General features: G+C 39.0%; 1 protein-coding gene across 1 annotated transcript in view; it reads left to right on the forward strand.

Annotated features, from left to right (window-relative positions):
• The window catches only part of GYS2 (glycogen synthase 2), a 76,721-nt gene that overhangs the window by 16,400 nt on the left and 36,849 nt on the right, over positions 1 to 23,472 (forward strand). The window contains exons 2-4 of the mRNA XM_033222701.1: positions 12,223 to 12,404; positions 17,279 to 17,470; positions 19,027 to 19,209. Of these exons, the coding sequence (XP_033078592.1) occupies positions 12,223 to 12,404; positions 17,279 to 17,470; positions 19,027 to 19,209 (557 nt within the window). The remainder of the gene's footprint in view (positions 1 to 12,222; positions 12,405 to 17,278; positions 17,471 to 19,026; positions 19,210 to 23,472) is intronic.

Raw genomic sequence — 23,472 nt, forward strand, 5'->3', positions numbered from 1 at the left:
GTTTTTAGGTGGTGGGCAAGCTGGGCTTGAGAGCTTGCCCCAGGCTACCTGCCTCTTAGCTGCAAGAGCTTGGGAATTCACACCCTCCCTCAAGTTCTGGCCAGGAGGCTTCTCGCTGGATTCAAATTATGAAGCTCAGCTGGAGATTTCCTTCTCTCTCTGGTATTTTTCTCTGCTCCTCTGGTTGCCCTCCTGATGGATCCCTGTGGTGCCAGGCAGGAATGGCCTACTCAGGGACCCAGTGAGTTCCCAGGACCTTTCTCACTCCTTCCTCTACATCTGTGTTTTGCTCGGCTCTCTAAATTAACTCAACTCCAGGTAAGGTCGGAAACTTCTCCCCCAAACGGACCTTCAGTTTCTCCAGTGGGGGCGTGTGTTCAGGAGAGTAGGATCTCCCTTTCCCATTTCCACAGTTGGAGCACTCACAGTATTTGGGGGGTCCTGCAGGAGCAGTCTACTTCCTTCAGAGGGTCTGTGGGTCCTCTCAGGATTGCTGATTTGTTCTTGCACTCCATCTGGAGCTAAAATTCACAATGCAAGCCTCCACATGCTGCTGTGTCTGTCTGAGTTGGAGCTGCAATCTAGTCCTGCCTCTCATCTGCCAAGATCCTAAGAAGTTGGGGATTATATTTCAACGTGAGATTTGGAGGGAACAAACATCCAAATCATATCAGGAGTCCAGTTTTATTCTTTTGCACATGGATATCTAATGGATGTCCAATTTTTTCAGCACCATTTCTTGAAGCCTGTATCCTTTCCTCAATGTATATTCCTGGCACCTTTGTTGAAAACCAGTTGGCTATAAATATGTGGATGCATTTCTAGGTTCTCTATTCTCTTCCATTGGTCTAAATGTCTTCTAATATCAATATCATGTTCTTTAGGTTACTATACCTTTGTAATATACTTTGAAATCAGGTAGTGAGATACCGCTAGCATTGTTCTTTTCTCACAGGGTGACTTTGGCTATTGGAGCTATTTTTTAATTTCATACAAATTTTAGATTGGTCTTTCTATTTCTGTGAAAAATGACATTGCTATTTTGATAAGGATCATATAGAATCTGTAGATTGCTTTGGGTAGTAGGCCCATTTTCACAATATTAATTTTTCTGATCCATAAGCATGGGATATCTCTCCATTTGTTTCTGTCCTTTTCAATTCTTTTATCAGTGTTTTGTAGTTTTCCTAATAGAGGTTCTTCAGTTTCTTGGTTAAATTTATCTCTAAATATTTTAATTTTTAGCTATTGTAAATGGGATTGCCTTCTTAATTTTCTTCTCAGCTAGTTTATTATTGGTGTATAGGAACATTGCTTATTTCATATGCTGACTTTGTCTCCTACAACTTTACTGAATTTATTTATCAGAGCTAAGGGTGCTTTGGTGGAGTCTTGGTATTACTAGATATAAAATCATGTCATCTTGGAAAGATGGGCAATTTGACTTTGTCTTTTCCTATTTGCATACCTTTTCTTTCTTTCTTTCTCTAGCCCAAAAGCTGTGGCTAGGGCTTCCAGTATTATATTGAATAGGAGTGATGAAAGTGGGCATCCTTATTTTGTTCTGGTTCTTAGAGGAAAGGTTTTCAGTTTTTCCCAGTTCAGTATGATGTTGGCTGTGGATTTGTCATATATGGCTTTTATTATATTGAGATATGTTCCTTCTATGATTGGCTGCTGATAGTTTTTTCATGAAGGAATGTTAAATTTTATCAAATGCTTTTTCTGTATCTATTGAGATGATCATATGGTTTGTGTTCTTTTTGTTGATGTAATGTATCACATTTATTGATTTGCACTGTTCTTGCATCCCTAGTATAAATTCCACTGATCATGGTGTATTATCTTTTGGATGTACTGTTGGATTCAGTTTGCTAGTATTTGTTAGAAGATTTTCACATCTATGTTCCATCAGGGATATTAACCTGCAGTTTTATGTTTTCTTGCATCCTTGTCTGGTTATCTGATCAGGATAATGCTGGCCTCAGATAATAAGTTAGGGAGAATTCCTTCCTCTTTAATTTTTGGAAGAGTTTAGGGAGACTTGTTAGTTTTCTTTGAAAGTTAGGTAAAATTTGACAGTAAAGCCATCTGGTCTTGAAATTTTCTTTGTTGGGAGAATTTTAATTACTGATTCAATCTCATTATTCATTACCGGTCTGTTCAGGTTTTCTAATTTTTCCTTTCTTTTTTTTTTTTTTTTGAGACGGAGTCTCACTGTGTTGCCCAGGCTGGAGTGCAGTGGCGCCTCTTGGCTCACTGTAAGCTCCGCCTCCAGAGTTCACGCCATTCTCCTGCCTCAGCCTCCTGAGTAGCTGGGACTACAGGCACCCGCACCACACCTGGCTAATTTCTTTGTATTTTTTACTAGAGACTGGGTTTCATCGTGTTAGCCAGGATGGTCTTGATCTCCTGACCTCGTGATCCACCTGCCTCGGCCTCCCAAAGTGCTGGGATTACAGGCCTGAGCCACCGCACCAGGACATCTGTTTTTTCTTAATTCAATCTTGGTAGGTGGTATGTGTCCAGAAATTTATTTTTTTCCTCTAGATTTTTCAGTTTTTTAGTGTATGGTTGTTGATAAAAGTCTCTGATAATCTTTTATATTTCTGTGGTATTGGTTGTAATATGTTTTCTTCTTTATTTCTGATTTTCTTTATTTGAGTCTCATCTCTTTTCTTCATGGTTAGTCTAGCTAGAGATTTATCTATTTTACCTTTTTTAAATAGCAACTTCATTTTGTTAATCCCTTGTTGTTGCTGTTGCTGTCTTTCTCTATTTCATTAAGTGCTTCTGTTCTTTATTTTTTCTTTCCTTCTGCTAGTTTTGGGTTTTGTTTGTTCTTGCTTTTCTAGTTTCTTGAGGTACATCATTAGATTATATATTTGAAATCTTTCTAAGTTTTTAATGTAAGTGTTTATTGATCAACTTCCCTCTGGCACTGCTTTTGCTGTATCCCATGGCTTTTGGTATGTTGTGTTTCAATTTTCATTTGTTTCAAAAAGTTTTGATTTCCTTCTTAATTTTCTTCTTGACATAATGTTCATTCAGGAGCATGTTGTTTAATTTCCATGTATGTATATAGGTTTTAAAGTTTTTCTTGTTATTGATTTCCAGTTTTATTCCATTATGATGTGAGAAGATGCTTAATATGATTTCAAATTTTTAAAATTAGTTGGACTTGTTTTGTGTTCTAACATATGGTGTATCCTGGGGAATGCTTCATGTGCTGATGAGATAAATATATTCTCTAGCTGTTGGATGAAATATTGTGTAAATGGTAGTTCCATTTGGTCTAAAGTCAAGTTTCAATCCAACATTTCTTTGTTAATTTTCTGTCTAGATGATCTATCTAATGCTGAGATTAGGATGTTGAAATCCCCAACTATTATTGTACTGGATTCTATCTCTCCCTTTATATCTAATAATATTTGCTTTATATATCTGGATGCTCTGGTGTTGAGTGTGACAGTTTAGAATTTATATTATGTCTTCTTGCTGAATTGTTCCTTTTATCATTATGGAATGACATTTGTCTCTTTTTAGTGTTTTTTATTTAAAGTCAATTTTATCTGCTATAGGTATACCTACTTCTGCTCATTTTTGGTTTCTCTTTGTATGGAAGATCTTCTTTCACCCTTTTACTTACAGTCTATATTTATCTTTACAAGTGAGATGAGTTTCTTATAGGCAGTTTATAATTGGGTCATATATTTGTTTTATATCTATTTAGCCAGTCTATGTCTTTGAAGTAACAATTTAATCCATTTACCTGCAAGGCTATTATTGACATGTGAGAGCTTATTCCTGCCATTTTATTAATTGATTCCTGTTTGTCCTTCTTCCCTTCCCCTCCCTCCCTCCCTTCCTTCCTCCCTCCCTCCCTCCCTCTCTCTCTCTCTCTCTCTCTCTCTTTCTTTCTTTCTTTCTTTCTTTCTTTCTCTCTTTCTCTCTTTCTCTCTTTCTCTCTTTTTCTTCTTATTGTTTATGATTGTGGTTTGGTGATTTTCTATAGTGGTAACATATGAGTTCTTTCTCTTCTGTATTTGTGTTTTGCTCTACCAGTTAGTTGTATATCCTTTTGTGTCTTCATAATGGCAGTGTGCTGTCACTTCCATGTGTAGGACTTCTTTTAAGTATTTCTTGTGAAGCCAGTCTAGTGATAATGAATTTCTTCAACTTTTTCTTGCCCAGAAAGGATTTTATTTATCCTTCATATATGAAGGACAATGTTGCTGGGTGTAGCATCCATGGTTGTCATTTTTTTCTTTCACCATTTTGAATATATCATCCCATTTTCTCCTGGTCTATGAGGTTTCTGGTGAGAAATCTGCTGTTAATCTGTTAATCTTGTGGAAGTTCCCTTACAAGTGACTAGACATTTTGCTTGCTGTTTTAGAATTCTTACTGTTTGGCTTTTGACAGTTTGACGATAATGTGCTGTGGAGAAGAGCTTTTTGCATTATGTTATTTGGGAATTTCTGACTTTCTTTTTTTTTAGACGGAGTCTCGCTCTGTCGCCCGGGCTGGAGTGCAGTGGCCAGATCTCAGCTCACTGCAAGCTCCGCCTCCCGGGTTTACGCCATTCTCCTGCCTCAGTCGCTGGAGTAGCTGGGACTACAGGCACCCGCCACCTCGCCCGGCTAGCTTTTTGTATTTTTTTAGTAGAGACTGGGTTTCACCGTGTTAGCCAGGATGGTCTTGATCTCCTGACCTCGTGATCTGCCCGTCTCGGCCTCCCAAAGTGCTGGGATTACAGGCTTGAGCCACCGCGCCCGGCCTAGGAATTTCTGACTTTCATGTGTCTGGATATCTAAATCTCTTGCTAGATTTGAAAACTTTTCAGCTCTTGTGTTGTTAAGTAGGTTTCCTACACCTTTCATTTTCTCTTTACCTTCTGGGAAACTGCAAATTTGAATATTTGTTCACTTTATGGTGCCTCATATGTCACATAGACTTTGTTCATTCTTTTTTTTTTTTCTTTCTATCATTTGACTAGGTAATTTTAAAAGACCTGTCTTTAAGTTCTGAATTTTTTCTTCTGCTTGATCTAATCTATTGTTGAAGTTTTTGAATGCATTTTGTATTTCTTTCAATAAACTCTTCAGTTCCAGAATTTCTGTTTGGTTCTTTTTTTATTGTATCTATCTCTTGGGTAAATGTCTCTTTCATACCCTAAATTGTTCTTCTGATTTCTTTTTGTGTATCTGAGTTCTCTTGTGTCTCACTGAGCTTCCTTAATATCAACATTTTGGATTCATTTTTCCAGAATTTTATAAATGTCTTTTTTTTCCACTGGCATATGTTGCTGAAGAATTATTAAATTCCTTTGGAGGTGTCATATTCCTTCACCTTTTTATGTTTATTTTGTTCTTGCATTGACATCCATGCATCTGGTGTAACGATTGCTGCTTCCAATTTTGTAAATTTGTTTTTGTAGGGGAAGACTTTTTCCTGAAGATATATCTTGGTGTTGATTGAGTAGGGTACATTGGTTTTTGATTTCTAGGTGCATACAGTAGCAAAGTCTTCATATTATTTGTTTCAGCTGCCAACACTATCAGCAGTGTCTGTGATTTTTTTCAGTGGCTTAGGGTGCAGTTGTTAGTGAAGGTGGTGATGAAGTTGTGCTGGAGACGAGAACATCAGGTAGGCCAGTCCTTGGCCCCAGTGGTGGTGGTATGCCTAGCATTCCTGTCCTTGGGCCTCAGGGCTGTGTACACTGGCACTGATGGTAATGAGTCTAGTTGGGTTGATTCTTTGGCCTTCAGGCAGTTTGCTTGGGTGCCAGTAGTGGCCATAGTAGGTTGGGCTGGTGTGCGGATCCTCAGGCTTCTAGGCAGTGGGTGTGGTGTGGGTGATGGCTGTAGCAACTGCAAGACAACTTTCTGGCTCCCAAGCAGTCTGTGCTGGTGTTGCTGGTGGCTGCAAGGGCTGGATGAGCCAGTCTTCAGACCCACAGGTGGCACATGCAGGTGGTGCCCGTTGTGATGGCAATGGCAGATTGGGTAGGCCCATCATCAGGCTTCTGGGAGGAGTGTTTAGGTACTCGTTGTGGTGGATGGGACAAGGCTGTCTTTGGTAGATGTAGTTAGCATCTACCAAAGGTTCCCAGACTGCTGGCTTAGGCATTGAGGAAGGCAAAACCAGACTGGGTTTTCCTGTCCTCAGGCCACTCAATGGTGTATGTGGACACTGGCTGCCCTAGGCTGGAGTGCAGTGATCCTCAGGCCCCCAGCAGAATGCTCGAGTGAAGTAGTAGCTACTGCATTGCTGCCCTGCTCTTGATAGGGTGCAGGGTATGTTGCTTTCGGTGGCAGCAGCCATTAACAGGTGGCTTGTGAGCATGTGTTTCAGCCCTAGATGGTGGTTGCAAGTGGGGTAGCATTTTCTTTGGGAGCTTATAAGTGTGTAACAGCCCTGTTACTGGGGGTGGAGGAGTCCACTTCTAATGACACACATTTTATCCCTGGTGACAGCAGCCAGCAGTAGCACTCAGCTATGGGTGGGGAATGTCAACAGGGCTTCAGGGATGTGGAGATGCAGATGATGTTGGGGTCTGAGGAAAGATGTCATCTAGGTGGGGTTTAGGCTCTCAAAATGGTGCCTTGCTGCTCAGAAATGGGGATGGCAGGGGTGGGACCCAGTGAGAGCGCCTTCTCTGGAGCAATGCCTTTGTGTGATTGCTGGGCAATTCCTTATATGAGTCTCAAGGCCTGCATGGTCAAGGAGCTCTCCTGTGGGTAGGATTCCTGGAGTCCACAATGCAGATGTGGACCACTGGGAGTGGGTCACTTACCTTCCCATGACCTGGGGAGCCTCTCTGGCCTCACAGAGGGTGCCTACTGGGTAGGCTTCCTTGTTTCCCTCCCCTTCATTGCCTTAGATGCTTCCTGTCACTTCTCTGTTGAATTCCAGAATTCTCTCTTATGTGGGATTTTCTACTTACTATTTTGGTTCTTTGTGGAGGAGGCAAGTATCAGATGCCTTTAGTCAGTCATCTTGAAGCCCCTTCCCTTGAAATTTTTAAAGCTATATGTTTTTATTTCTAATAGACTGAGAGAGCATAACCATAGTTTACACACTCTAAGGCTATACAGGGAACTATCTGAAGGCCTCCGCTGAGTAAAAGAAGTAGCAAATTAATGAACAATGTTTATCTTTTCATTTCATTTCCCAAATCAAATCATTTGTTTCTTCAAATAAAGAATTTCTATTTCCCCCTTATGTTCTTTAGTAAATAAAAATGTTAGCATCTACCAAAGTGTATATGAATTTGAAATACATAATCTAGCAAACAAGAATGTTTTAAAATCTCTGAGCAAGATGCATAGTTGCAAATAAAAAGAGTTTTCAAGGATAAAGCATGTAAATAAAACATCTAATAAACATGTACCATCAGAAACTTATGGTATATTCTCCTGGAGAAGATGAAGAAAATAAGTCTACTCTTCTGTAGATAAATTCTTTGGAAATTTTGCATTTTTGTGGATAGCGGTTTTGAAGAAAGCTTAGATATATTTAAATATGTTGCTAAGATGTGACTCCCACACTTTAAAGAAAAGTTCTTCATTTTAGTTGCCCTTGTAAATTGGCTAAGTTTATTTTTCCTCAGCGAATAATTTTGATGGTTTCTAAAATTGTCCAGAATTTGAGGAAATACTTAGGTGTAGTAGATAACATCAATTTATGTTAACTTAGATTTATTGTTGGATGGTTAAGTGAATCATGTCTGTTCTTGTCCACTCTAGAAGTTTCTGCTTGCAAGTTTTATATATCCTCCTCATGTGTTCTGTTCTGTCCTCATCATGTGGCATTTAAACTGTGATTTGGTAGTGTCCTTATTATCAGACTCTGCTCAATGACAGTTTAAACTTTTTTTGATACAGTAAAAAACTTTTCCTTAAAGATGAAATTCTTAAGGAGAACTAGCTTGTGTAGACTCATATGAAAATCGCTTGGATTTTGGAGTTACATTAGCTCTTCTCTTTTATAAATTAATGAATCCTATGGTACCTTATAATAGCATCAACATTTGCCTTTTGTGTCTCACCTTTCAAAGGACAATTTTCCAAAAAGTATATTTTGCATGGCTCAGGCTTAAAGTAATGTCTCCAGATGTAGTTCTACCTTGTGACCGCTGATTGTGACTATCGTTAAGATTTACTATGTAAAGTATAAGTTACTGGAATAATACATTTAAGAAATATAGTAGCTATCAAAACCTGTAGTCTGATGAATTGGAATATGTTTTGAAAGACAGCAGTGAAAAATGAGAAGTAATATATAAGTAATAAAATTGCTCTTTGCAATTGAGTTGAAGATTGATGCCAGGATCTTATTACCTCCAGGATTTCACAAAGGACTTCTTGAGTCATTCCGTTGCTCTAGCTCATGAACAAAGTATTGCTCAAGTAATTGACAGACTCTCACATGTGATTATTGTTTAGTGCTGTCACGGGAAATATCCTGCTTAAGGTCTTCCTCCTCTTACCCCTCCCTATATCCTTCTATCTGGTTATCCTTTTCAATCCTATTACTCTTTCCTTGCACACTCTACTCCAGCTTACAGCCTGGGCTCTAACCATTACCTCTGCCTAAAAATTCCTCTTTGGCCGGGCGCGGTGGCTCAAGCCTGTAATCCCAGCACTTTGGGAGGCCGAGACGGGTGGATCATGAGGTCAGGAGATCGAGACCATCCTGGCTAACACGGTGAAACCCCGTCTCTACTAAAAAAATACAAAAAACTAGCCGGGCGAGGTGGCGGGCGCCTGTAGTCCCAACTACCCGGAGGATGACGCAGGAGAATGGCGTAAACCCGGGAGGCGGAGCTTGCAGTGAGCTGAGATCTGGCCACTGCACTCCAGCCTGGGCGACAGAGCGAGACTCCGTCTCAAAAAAAAAAAAAAAATTCCTCTTCATGACATCCATTTGCCCAATTTCTTCACCCTTTGTAATTACCCCATTAAGTGACATTTTACTTGCTCAATTTTTGCCTTTCCAATCAGATCTAATTTATTTTATATTTTTAAAATTTATTTATATATATTTAGAAGGTATGTACTAGTTTATTATCATGCTGTTTATGAAGACATACCCAAGATTGGGTAATTTATAAAGAAAAAACCTTTAATTGGCTCACAGTTCCACAGGGCTGGGGAGGCCTCGGGAAACTTACAATCATGGCAGAAGGAGAAACAAACATGTCCTTCTTCATATGGCAGCAGCAAGTAGAAGTGCCAAGCAAAAGGGGGAAGAGCCCCTAATAAAACCATCAGATCTTGTGAGAACTCACTATCATGAGAAGAGTACGAGCGTAACCTCCTCTATGATTGAGTTACCTCCCTCCAAATCCCTCTCACAACATGTGAGGATTATGGGAACTACAGTTCAAGATGAGATTTGGGTGGGGACACAGCCAAGCTGTATCAGGGTACAAGATCAGGTTTCTTACGTACGTATGTTGCATAGTGGTGAAGTCTGAGCTTTTAGTAGACCATCACCTGAAAAGTGAACATTGTGTCCAATCCATAGTTTTTCAATCCTCACCATACTCTTATCCTCCCATCTTTCTTTAGTCTCAAGTATCTATTATTTCATTCTATATGTCTATGGGTACCCATCGTTTAGTTCCCACTTAGCTCTCACTAAGTGAGAACATACTGTGTTTGACTTTCTCTTTCTGAGTTATTTCACTGCAGGTAATGTCCTGCAGTTCTATCCATGTTTCTACAAAAGACATGATTTCATTCTTTTTCATGACTGAGTAATAGATATATGTTAACACATTAATATATACATATATAAATACATACATATACACCACATTTTCTTTATCCAATCATCCACTGATAGATATTTAGGGGTTTTTTTTGTTTGTTTTTTGAAACGGAATCTCGCTCTGTCGCCCAGGCTGGAGTGCAGTGGCCGGATCTCAGCTCACTGCAAGCTCCGCCTCCTGGGTTTACGCCATTCTCCTGCCTCAGCCTCCCCAGTAGCTGGGACTACAGGCGCCCGCCACCTGGCCCGGCTAGTTTTTTGTATTTTTTAGTAGAGACAGGGTTTCACCGTGTTAGCCAGGATGGTCTCGATCTCCTGACCTCGTGATCCGCCCGTCTCGGCCTCCCAAAGTGCTGGGATTACAGGCTTGAGCCACTGCGCCCGGCAACATTTAGGTTGATTCCACATCTTTGCTATTGGAAACAGTGCTACTTTGAACATACTAATGCAGATATCTTTTTAAATATGATTTCTTTCACTTTGGATCCATACCCAATAGCAGGATTGCTGGATCGAATGGTAGTTCTGTTTCTAGTTCTTTCAGAAATCTTCATACTGCCTTTCATAACGTTTGTACTAATTTACATTCTTACCAACAGTGTATAAGCATTTTCTTATCTTCACATCCTCACCAACATCTGCTGTTTTTAAACTTTATAATGATAGCCATTCTGACTGGCATAAGGAGGTATCACATGGTGGTTTTAATTTGCATTCTATGATTATTAGTGATGATGAGCATTTTTTTTCACATTTATTTGCCACTTGTATGTCTTCCTTTGGAAAATGTCTGCTCAGGACCTGAGCTCACTGTATTTGTCAGGGTTCTCTAGAGAGACAGAACAAATAGGAGAAACGTAGGTAGTAGGTAGATAGATAGATAGAGACAGACATAGACATAGATATAGATATAGATTACTCTGTGGATTCGGTCTTTTGTGGTGCAGAAGCATTTTAGTTTAATTAAGTCCCATTTGTCTATTTTTGCTTTTGTTGTGTTTATTTTTGAGGACTTGGTCATAAATTTGTTGCCTAGGCCAGGTCTAATTTTTAATTCTCTTTTAAAGCCTGTCTTTCCCTCCAAGCTAAATATTATTTTACCCCCATTTGCCACAGGAGCTAATTGAGACTTCTGTCAGTTAAGTAAGTTGACTAGTTCAATGTAAGTTGTTTCTAATTTTTTGCCATTATAATGCTTCAGTAAACAATCTTTTCACACTCTCCTTAATTTTCCCCCAGGTCAATTTTCTAGATGTGGACTTGCTGGATCCAAGGGTGTGCATATTTTCCACATGTATCCATATTTTCTGGCTTTGTGTTTTAATAGAGGTAGCAGCAATATCAGAGGGTAGATTTAAGCAATGATTCTAGGGTAGCAGGACAACACTGCAGACTAAACCTCTCAGACACCGAGTTAAAGAAGGAAGGGTTTTATTGGGCTGGGAGCTTTGGCAAGACTCACATCTCCAACAACCCAGCTCTCTGAGTGAGCAATTCCTGTCCATTTTAAGGGCTTACAACTCTAAGGGGGTACATGACTGGGGGCTGCATGCACCAGTAATCAGAATGGAACAGAGCAGGACAGGGATTTTCACAATGCTTTTCCATACAATGTCTGGAATCTATAGATAACATAACAGGCTAGATCAGGGGCCGATCTTTAACCGGCCCAGGGTGCGGCGCCGGGCTGTCTGCCTGTGGATTTCATTTCTGCCTTTCAGTTTTTACTTCTTTGGAAGGAGAAATTGGGCATAAGACAATATGAGAGGTGGTCTCCTCCCTTACTAGGAAGGGAGAAATACCATGTGAAAATGAAATATGTATTTGTGTTATTGGATTTGACATCAGGGTTGGACCAAGCATCTTCTATGAACATCTATAAGCACTTTCTCCTTATCAAAAGGTACCTTAGTTGTTGCTTTAAAAGATAAATGACTATTTGGCTTAGGAGATTTCCTCATAATTGAAAACCACAGAAGCTGTTATTTGAACATGCCCGAGCCCCTTCTGGACCACTGTCGGAGAAGGAGGAAGAGGGGCGAAAGTGATTTCTGATGCTGAAGGCATGTATGATGACAACGGGTATTTGTCCTAACTTTGACACTACAAAGTGACTGGAGCTTTAAGCAAGTAGTGTTTTGCTACAATTGTCTTTCAGACTTTTTTTGGAAGTATTTTACCTCTTTGCTGCTGCCAGCCTGCTGTTCTTTCACATGTACCTGGAAGGGACTTTAAAATACGCCCAGAATTGAACAAAGCAGTAACCGTTGGTTGGTGTCCCTTAACAATATGTTAAATACTATTCTTTTTGAAAGGTAAATAAATCCTTGGGCTTAGTGGATCCTAAATGCTAATTTAAAAATCTGAACTCATTTTCATCCCTTTTCACTTTGAACGAATCGCTAACCTGAATGATAATAGAAACTTTTTTCCTTTTAACAGTTGGAGGCATCTATACTGTGATTCAGACAAAGGCCAAAACAACAGCAGATGAATGGGGAGACAACTATTTTCTGATAGGTCCATATTTTGAGCATAATATGAAGACTCAGGTGGAACAGTGTGAACCTGTAAATGATGCTGTCAGAAGAGCAGTGGACGCAATGAATAAGCATGGCTGCCAGGTAAAGGAACTGACACTTTACTTGGCAATTCTCAGTAAACTTATGGGAAAAAAGACTGCAATTAACATGAACTCACAAGAGAAGACCATTCACCTACTTAGAGAAAAATAGTAGGTTTGTGAGAAAGATGATGAACTTCCTTTTAAATGGATTGCATTTGAGACACCTTGTGAAAACCAAGGAGGAAGGATAATTGGTTTGGAGTTCAGCAGAAGCTATAGTGTAAACATGTTTTTGAGGAAGTCATTTGTACATAAACTGAAGTCATGAGTGTTGTTAAAATTATTCAGTGGAAATGTTTAGACATGGAGCAAAAGTCTTCAACCAAACCTTGTGGAATGTCAGCATGTTAGGGCATCTATATTAAAAGAAGCTAGATATTGCGAATGTAGAAGCAAAGCTAATGATGTGAAACCAAGGATGTTCACGTCTTAATCCTCAGAAGCTGTGAATATGTTACCTTTTATGGCAAATGGAATATTGCAGATGTGATTAACTTAGAGATTTTGAGAAGGGGAGATAATCCTGAAATATCTAGGTGGGCCCAAAGAAAACATAAGGGTCCTCATAAGAGGGAGGCTGTAAAATTAGAATCAGGCAGGAGATGTGACAATGAAAGCAGAGGTTGAAGGGAGCTACTTTGTAGATGGAGGAAGAGGCCACAAGGAATATAGGTGGCCTATAGAAGTAAGAAAAGGTGGCCAGGCATGGTGGCTCATGCCTGTAATCCCAGCACTTTGGGAGGCCAAGGCGGATGGATCACCTGAGGTCAGAAGTTCAAGACCAGCCTGGTCAACATGGTGAAACTCCTGTCTCTACTAAATATACAAAAATTAGCAGGGTGTGGTGGCAGACATCTGTAATCCCAGCTACTCGGGAGGCTGAGGCAGGAGAATCACTTGAACCCGGGAGGCAGAGGTTGCAAAAAAATAAAAAAGAAGTAAGAAAATAGATTCTTCCTTGGAGACTACACATGGAATGTGGCTCTGTCAACACACTGATTTTAGTCTATTTTGAATGACTGACTTCAATATCTATAAGATAATAAATTTGTTTTAAGCCACTAGGCTTCTGGTAATTTGTTACAGCTACAATAGGAATCGTGATGTCAAATCAAGGGAGGAGAGAATTTTAAGTACGAAGAAAGGATTAAGTCAACAAAGGATTGATCCAGGGTCTGCTGGGTTTGGTAACATTTGGGCCATTGGTAACATGGGTAAGTACAGTTTCAGACGAGAAAGGAAGGTTAAATCTCATTTCAATGGGTTAAGGAATAAACAAGTGGTAAGAAAGAAGATACAGAAGTTGTGATTATGAAATTTTTCTGTGAAGATAAAATATAATAAAGTAGTTGCAGAATGACATGGTTTTGAGAATTGGTGTGTTATTAAATATGGGTAAGACTTGAGCATGTTTATTTGCAAAAGGGAAATACCTAGCAGACAGGGAAAAGCTAAAAGCTCAGAATAAATGGAAGATTGAAGAGAGTAAAGTCACTGAGAATGGGGAAGGGAACAAGATCCAAAGCAATACTGAAAGAATCATTTTTCACTTGTCTCACTCAAACAGGAAACAAGAACATCTGTAAATACTAGATACAAGTTAATGAAGAATTCAGGACAATCTTACCCAATGTTTTTGATGATCTTACTGAAGCAAGTGTTAAAGGTCATTTTATGAGAATTAAGAGGCAAATGTAGAAACTAGGGAAGTTCAAGAAAGAAGTTCTGAAAAAGTGTTCAAGGAATTTTTGGACATGTTTGAGATGTAGTCATGACTTTATAGTGGCACAAATACACATGGGTCTGACTTAGTCCAGGAGAGATCTACAGTCTGAGTGACGGTGCAGGAAGTAGAATAGATGAAGATCCAGTGTTGTTTAATTTCACCATTCATACAATGGGTCAAAGTAGCCCAAGAATAGAAGGTAATTGTGAAAGTGATTGAATTAATAGTTTAATTGATGGGCCATTGCATTAGAATATATAGAAAAGGAAGGACTTAAATAAGGAATAGACAGGAAAGTAAGCAAAGCCAGAAAGAAGATGGTAGTGTAGGACAACATGGAGGGTTATAGGAACTGGAGATCTTAAAGGGGAGAAAGAAAGAAGATATACACTGGCAGAAACAGAGTGACAGAAATGGAAGTACAAGAGTTGTAACTGGGTAGCAGAATGCCAAAGTGGAATATTTTAGAGAAGAAACAATTTGGGATTTGACAAGGAAAGAATACAGTCATGATCTTGAGTAGCTGAAAGCAGATTGACATGAAATTTAAGTTCATAAGGTCAAGTAACCATGGGGTTAAGTGTGCAGGATAAAAAATATGGCCTTTGAAGTTGCTTAGGATAAGGTCAAAAAGTAACCTTATCTTTGCTGAGCAAGGAAAAGTAATATTTTTGGATAGCATACATTTCAAAGGTGTTTTATATGTAAATAAAGAATAAGGCTTTAAAAGTTTCAGTAGAATTTTAAAAATCAGTACCTTTCCTTCCTACTCATCCCAGGAATATAGTTTCTGGAGGTGAAAAAATGCGAAGTCTTCACTTGAGATGCTGTGTGGGTAGTGGTGTCTAGGAGGTGCACGCAAGGTTTAAGGAGTGGAATGTATAATTTACAAGGGAACGTGAGATCCCAAAGAGTACCGAAAGCATTTCTTAGTGAAGGCAGCATAGAGAATGTTAGAAATGTGATAGAACAATGCCTATTGTACTATCAGGGTGCAAATAAAGGAGATATTAGAAGGGGCTTGCATTTGAAGTTCTTGTAAAGGAGGAGGTAGATGAGAAACACAATGGAACTGACTGGTCTCAAGACTACATGGCTTTCTAGTGTAGGGATATTTTTGTGTTGCAGCCAAAAACTGACTGGAGGTCAGTACCAATTGGCTTACATTCTCTATTTGTGTAATAGTTTCAACTCTTCTTTATAATCTTAGCTTATGCATCATCTGGCACATATTAGGCAGTCAGTAAACATTATATAGTAATATTACATGTTATTCACAGTGTTAAAATACATGAAGCAATGAATTTCCCAAGGAGAAAAACTATTGAAAAGTTGTTTGGGGCTCAGGAAAATTTCATCTTAAAAGGAAACAGTGGCATGATAAACACTGAATTATAAAGGAAACAACTGAAACATAAAGAGAGTCTTTCAAGGTTGACCAAGGAACGGATGGTTGGGAAGCATCCCCACAGGTCTGGGTCCCCTGGTAGGAAATGATCAAATTGGGCTTTGAAGTCCTGCAAAATTCAGCCACGGGTGGAGTCATAAGTGCCAATATGTAAGCGATATGAATATCTTTTCTTTTCTTTTTCTTTCTTTCTTTTTTTTTTTTGAGATGGAGTCTCCCTCTGTTGCCCAGGCTGGAGTGCAGTGGCCGGATCTCAGCTCACTGCAAGCTCTGCCTCCCGGGTTCACGCCATTCTCCTGCCTCAGCCTCCTGAGTGGCTGGGACTACAGGCGCCCGCCACCTCGCCTGGCTAGTTTTTTTTTTTTTTGTATTTTTTAGTAGAGATGGGGTTTCACCATGTTAGCCAGGATGGTCTCGATCTCCTGACCTCGTGATCCACCCGTCTCGGCCTCCCAAAGTGCTGGGATTACAGGCTGGAGCCACCGCGCCCGGCCATTTTCTAGAGAAGCCTGGATCCACATTCAAAGAGACTCTTAGCCTCTGCTGAGTTCCAGAAACGGTTTGAAGTGGTTTATCAGGTTGTATATCATGTAATAGGAGAATAAACATAAAATAAAAATTAAGACAAAAGAACAGGTAAATTGCTGTAGAAATATGGAGACAAAAAAGGAAGTTAAAACTTGGATATTCAAGTGATGATATACACACAATTGGGACAAAAAATGAGAGAGCTAATCCATTAAAACTTGCAGAAGATAAAACATTTAGGAATTGGCTGGGCGCGGTGGCTCAAGCTTGTAATCCCAGCACTTAGGGAGGCCGAGACGGGCGGATCACAAGGTCAGGAGATCAAGACCATCCTGGCTAACACGGTGAAACCCCGTCTCTACTAAAAAATACAAAAAAAAAAAAAAAAAAAAAAAAAACTAGCCGGGCGAGGTGGCGGGCGCCTGTAGTCCCAGCTACTGGGGAGGCTGAGGCAGGAGAATGGCGTAAACCCGGAAGGCAGAGCTTGCAGTGAGCCGAGATCGCGCCACTGCACTCCAGTCTGGGCGACAGAGCGAGACTCCGTCTCAAAAAAAAAAAAAAAAAAAAATTTAGGAATCAACATCAATTTGAAGATTGTAATAGAATTATACTTTGAGCTGCTAGATTAAAGAGATAATGTATCTAAGGCAATGTGTTTAGTTAAACCTCTGACGGCAACCATATTGGGAAACATTTTTCATCACTTTTTTTTGATAGGAATAGCCAGATAAATCATACATATTGGTATACAGAAATAGCTTCTTCTTCTAGCAGGAAATATTGTTAGTCCTGTTCCATAAAAGAAAATAAGTGACGCTGGAGCCATTATATCCAACTACCCAGGTTTTCAGAGATACAAAGCATTTCATGGCTCTGTCATAAAAGCAGAGACTGTAATATTAAACCCTATGAGTTCAAGGTCACAAGCGAGTAACTAGAGATAGATGAACAGAGATTACATGATCTAGATACATTGTTTTTAAATTTAATGAAGAGCAAGAATTTGGAGATTCTAGAAGAATGGATTTGTGCCCATTCCAGCTTGCGGCTCAAACAGCAGAGGCTATATGTTATCAGTATTCTTTTCTAAGTAGCTTGTTTAATCTGCCATTGAGTACTACATGAAGTTTATATCCTCGGAGTGCAAATACATTGTCCTGTCTTGCATGACTTAATATCACTACATGGCTATGTGTTCTTTATATGACAGGTGCATTTTGGAAGATGGCTGATAGAAGGAAGTCCTTATGTGGTACTTTTTGACATAGGCTATTCCGCTTGGAATCTGGATAGGTGGAAGGGTGACCTCTGGGAAGCATGCAGTGTCGGCATTCCTTATCATGACCGAGAAGCCAATGATATGCTGATATTTGGATCTTTAACTGCCTGGTTCTTAAAAGAGGTATGGTTTATTATATAGTGATACAACAGAGGAATAGCACAACTGCTTTCAGTGCCTAAAAATGATCCCATGATCTTTAAATGAAGGAAATTTTGAGATGATGCCATTATGGTTTGTCCTAATACAATTGAAAGAAATCTGAGGAAATGTTGAGCATTCTGCAAATTAAATGCCAGCCTTTGGAACAGTGTAATAATAATACTTATTACTATTTACCTCATGTCAAATTTAAATGGCATGATGTGTATCAAACACCCAATTATATTGCCCGATATATAGATGATACTTAATATATATGCAAGAAAAATATGAAGTATAGAATCTTAAGAGTAGCAAATAGCTTAATAAGCTATTTGTTTAATAAGCTCTCCAAGTGATCCTAATGTACACTACATGTGATAACCACTGTTTTAAGTTAACGCTCCAAACTTCCCAATTCTCTGCTCAGCCTTCTTGAATGTCGGTGTTTTGCTCTTTTCTCTATTAAGGAAATGAATTCTCACAGTGGAGTCAGTGTGAATGTTAATATTTTGTAAGGGCAAACAAAATAAGCTGTCTCTTTGTAAGGCAAAGAGACCGATGCCCACCTGATTTGGAGCTAGACCCTGGGGTGTAATTAGACCCCGATCTTCAGTGTGTTGCAAAGGTGCTATTTGATTTAAGGCATGTTTTTTATTAGCCTCTTTCTCTCTAATTCCATATTCTTAGTAATATATCAGTTAAATTTTGTTGCCTTCAAGAAAAAGAAAACCCAAATAAGATAAATTTAAAACATCGAATCGTTTATTATTTATTCTAAAATGATGTAATGGCATTTTATCTTTGTTTCTCAAAATCAAATATGCAAATACACATATGAAAATCATTGTATGCTTTTAGAGTTTTCAAGTCATCGAAAATCCAAGTACTATTTATTAGAAAAAAATGATATTGTAAAAGTCACTTTTTCTTCATATGCATTTTTTTCATTATGATTGCTATATAGTTTTAGGCAACATTTGCTTTTCCATAATTGGGCCACTACAAATATAGAAGGCATTTTTATATTTTATAGAAGTCTCTTCCTGGCCATTCCTTCAGCAAATATCAAAAAGTACACAATAAATAAACACAAGTCTAGTCAATTAAAAATAATTCAAGTAGTTTTTAAAAAATAAACTTGTGAGTAGTCCCAATTGATTCAGCTGTTCAGTGATATCTTTAAGAATGTATTTATTCATCCAGTCAATAAATATTTTTTGAGTGCCTACTTTGCATTTATTCCATTTATTTATTAATATTCATTACCTGTCATTAATATTAGTATTTATTCTTCTGTGGATACGAAAAATCTGCTCCATCACTGAAAGAGAGGATTAAGACATAAAAATATATGGGGTTAATGAACGTGCCACTGAATTCTGTACTTATCCTTGCTAAATATTCATGCTCTATATTTAGACTCCTTTAAATTGTAAAATATTTTATAGACACCATAACTCCACTTATAATGTGGACCATGATCACAATCAAGCTTCATCAACAACTTTTCTGAATGCTTTTTTTTTCTAATGTAGGTGACAGATCACGCAGATGGTAAACATGTCGTTGCCCAATTCCATGAATGGCAGGCTGGAATTGGACTGATCCTTTCTCGAGCCAGGAAACTTCCTATTGCCACAATATTTACAACCCACGCTACACTACTCGGGAGGTATCTCTGTGCAGCAAATATTGATTTCTACAACCATCTTGATAAGGTAAATATTCCTTCCTCCTTCCTTCTTACTCACCCTTCTTTCAGGTTGCTGAAGCTGAAAGATAAGTATTGATCTGCACATTTCATCTGCCAACCAGATGGCAGAAATGCCCTTTTAGCTAATCAATATTCATGACAAAGCTTCCCTTGGGTTGACAGACAGCTCATATAGCTCAACTTTGTTCAGAGTACACTAGAGTATAGAGGTGAGAGGCCTGATTTCTGTCCCGCTGTGGAACAATAGTTCCAGAGGGATATGGTAGGAGTGTTGGCCCAGGGTTGGGCCCTTGTTCTAGGCAAAGGCTATGGAAGTTCTGTGAACACCCTGGATCTACACACAGCTCTGAGTGGCAGGTAGAGAACTGGCATTTGAGACATATAAACTTGCACTGTGAGACTTACTTCCTCTATTTCTTCTATCCTCCAAGTAAACAATTGATTAAGAGCCACATTATAGGTTGATAGGTTCAATTTTCCCTGTAACTTTGCAATGCAAAGGGGGCATTTTTGTGGCATCAAGTAAAACAGAAGTTATTGCAAACAGGGATATGGGTCCTTGGTGAACAACAAGTTATTTTTGCTAATCTTAGCAGGTTACCTGATTCTATGACCTGCCAAAGTCATTCAGTTTTGATTTATTTCTTCTATTTTCTATATGTCAATTTAGATTAATGAAAGTATGTATTTTATATCATCATGTTAATAATATTAACAAAGCATTTGAGGAATATCAATTCAGAGGTTTTGCAGATTTGGTATCTGTATTAACAATCAAATCTATTTAGCACTCTAGGGTTCGGTTTCATTATCAGGAAAATTAGAAAGTTAGAAAGTTGATTTTTAAAACTTTCCCAGCTTAAAGAGTTCTAGGGTTCTATAAAACAGAATGTGTATGTGTGTGTAATACATAAATAATACTCAGATAATATTACTGAAAAGTTATACTACTGTCTCAAAGACACTCAGAGCGCAAGAAAGCTCTTTCTGAAAAACTTTTAACATCTGTAAAGCAATGAGTGGTCCTGATGAGTCCTTCCCTATGAAAAGGTCAGCCTAATCTAAATGTCAAGCTAGAAACATAAGCTGTACATTTAAAATAAAGTCACCAAGGATTTCAGAAAGCTTGGGGATATAGGAGGTTCTTAGCCACACATAGTAATGGTGGACTAATAAGGGCAAACCAGTCATCTGTGATAAGCTGATAAGATGAACAAGCATGCTTCCTGGAGAGGAGTGCACTTTGACTTCAGTGAAAGAGAAAATATCAGAGTGGCAGATTGAGTATTTCACTTTGGAAATCTTTTTTTTTTTTTTGAGACGGAGTCTCGCTCTGTCGCCCAGGCTGGAGTGTGGTGGCCGGATCTCAGCTCACTGCAAGCTCCGCCTCCCGGGTTTACGCCATTCTCCTGCCTCAGCCTCCCGAGTAGCTGGGACTACAGGCGCCCGCCACCTCGCCCGGCTAGCTTTTTGTATTTTTTAGTAGAGACGGGGTTTCACCGTGTTAGCCAGGATGGTCTCGATCTCCTGACCTCGTGATCCGCCCGCCTCGGCCTCCCAAAGTGCTGGGATTACAGGCTTGAGCCACCGCACCCGGCCCACTTCGGAATTCTTGAATCTTATATGTAATAAAAAATTTTAAAAGCTGCTAATAATATACATAGGATATTCTTACTTGATTTTAAGGAAGAAACACATTAGAGTATATAGTTATACATGACAGCTTTACCTTTTGAGGAAAGGGCCGTATTTATCACACTTTCTCACATATATCTCACATATCTCCCTAGTTTAAAGTCCCTCACTGGTTGAGATACTTAAGTTTAGTCAGACCCCTGCCCATCTTTCCAGTAAAATGGATATTCTTGCTATATCCATTTTATATATAAAATATATATTCCAGTCTATATAGCAAAATGACTAGTAGACCACAAGCAGTCAACAACTAGCTTTTGGGTTAAGTCCGTAATCATTTTTCACAACAGAAGCCCCCATGCTCACACTAAGTGACACATAAGAATGCCAAATTATATACGTGAAAGGTTTTTAAAAATTCAGCATAAGGAATAAGTCATAGTTTAATCTTTGATGCAGGAACCAGAATCAGTTTCAGTAAATTCTGACTCAGACAAATAAAAATAGGGCAAGTATGAGAACAAGAATAAGATAATTAAACTTCTGTGAAATCAGAAAGATTAGAGCTATTTTCCTCAAATTACTGCTAACTGAAAACAATTCTTGTTAGAAGCCAATTACAAAAACTCTAATGCTGATTTAAGTTTTTAGTAAAATTCATTATTTAAAATAACATTTTAACCATTTTCAGCCAGCATATGAAATTTCTGAGAACCTCTAAGAATATGTCTCCAAACTCATTTATTATTATTATTTTTTGAGACAGAGTCTCACTCTGTCGCCCAGAATGGAGTGCAGTGGCGCGATCTCGGCTCACTGCCAAGCTCCGCCTCCGGGTTCAAGCCATTCTCCTGCCTCAGCCTCCCTGGTAGCTGGGAATACAGGCCTCCGCTACCACGCCCGGCTAATTTTTTGTATTTTTAGTAGAGACGGGGTTTCACCTTGTTAGTTAGGATGGTCTCCATCTCCTGACCTCATGATCCGCCCACCTCGGCCTCCCAAAGTGCTGGGATTACAGGCGTGAGCCATCATGCCCGGCCTCCAAACTAATTTTTTAAAGTCCAGTCATTGATCAATTATCCCCTCAACTCTAATGGCTGCATAATAAATGCTTTTTTATTCCCTAAAGCCTTTAGTTTTCTTACGGTTTTGTTTTTCTTTTTGTTTTGTTTTTTAAGACGGAGTCTTGCTCTGTTGCAAGGCTGAAGTGCAGTGATGCGATCTTGGCTCACTGCAATCTCCTCCTCCTGGGTTCAAGCAATTCCCCTGCCTCAACTTCCCGAGTAGCTGGGACTACAGGCACGCACCACCACGCCCGGCTAATTTTTGTGTTTTTTGTAGAGACATGGTTTCACCATGTTGGCCAGGATGGTCTTGATTGCCTGACCTCATGATCCGCCTGCCTCAGCCTCCCAAAGTGCTGGGATTACAGTCGTGAGCCACCACGCCTGGCCTTTTTTTTTTTTTCTTAATTGTAATGGAATTTCCTAGATGGAAATCTGAGGACAATGCCATTTGGGATTGGAAAATGGGGAAGGAAGCTATGGACAATTATTTGGTGGATTTAAGCTCTTTCTTCTGATCAAGTTTTGAGCTAGTCAACTTCAATTATAGGGTTACCCACTGTGTCACTGGACTGTGTTTTATTGATTAATATGTACTTTACCCATTTTTTGTTTTTCTATATACATTGTCCAGAATTCAATAAAAAATTATGAGATATATTAAAATGCAAGAAAGTAAAAACCCATTGTCAAAAAGACCAGGTCCAGATATGTCCTATGTTGGAATTATTGTACAAAGATTTTAAGATACAATCATCAAGAGTGGACAACATGTGTAAATGGATAGTTTCTGTAAAGCCACAGGTGTGGCCACACATACTACAGACCTAAAAGATAAGGGTGTCCCATGGGAGGAGGGAAAGGCAGAAGCATGCACAAGTGCCTGACTTCCCCAAGGCCTCTCACGGGGTTTCCAGGCTCCTGCTATCCTGCCACTGTATTTGTGCATACTCAGCCTGCTCATTTAGAAAATCTATCTTTCCGTCTCTAAATGTCCAAATGTTAAATGCTGTCTTATCTGTGACATGTGATTCTCTACAACAATAATAATAATTAATAGTAACAATGGCTAAATTTATTGAGCACTTTCCATATTCCAGGCACTTTTCTAAACATTTGACGTTTGTTATCTCATTTGAAATTCACAAAATACTCAAAAGGATAGAAAACATTCTTTACTTCTTTCCAGAGTTATTTTTCTTAAACATCGACTCTGTCTTTACCACACCTGTAAACAAACACTTTCAGAGTGGCTTTTCTTGTTTATAGGACAAAGGCAAAATTCCTAGGCTCATCTTCAGGGATTTCAGTGATCTGGCCCTATTATATCTGACCAGCCTCTGTCTCTTACATTCTACATCCAATGCTACAGTCACATCAGATGTGCTGCTATTTTCTGCACATGCCATAGCATTTTCTATACTTGTTCTTTAGGGCGGCTAGCATTTCAGCTAAAAATAACTTTCCCAGAATTAAACTTTCATGTCCTGGTCCAAATGCCATTTTATTCATCCAACCAGTTTGGAAATATAAAGATGAGTAAGTCTTCGTCTTTGCACTTGAAAGTC

The sequence above is a fragment of the Trachypithecus francoisi genome, unplaced genomic scaffold (genome assembly GCF_009764315.1).
Source record: "Trachypithecus francoisi isolate TF-2019V2 unplaced genomic scaffold, Tfra_2.0 Lachesis_group11, whole genome shotgun sequence".
In the NCBI taxonomy this organism is placed as follows: Eukaryota; Metazoa; Chordata; class Mammalia; order Primates; family Cercopithecidae; genus Trachypithecus; species Trachypithecus francoisi.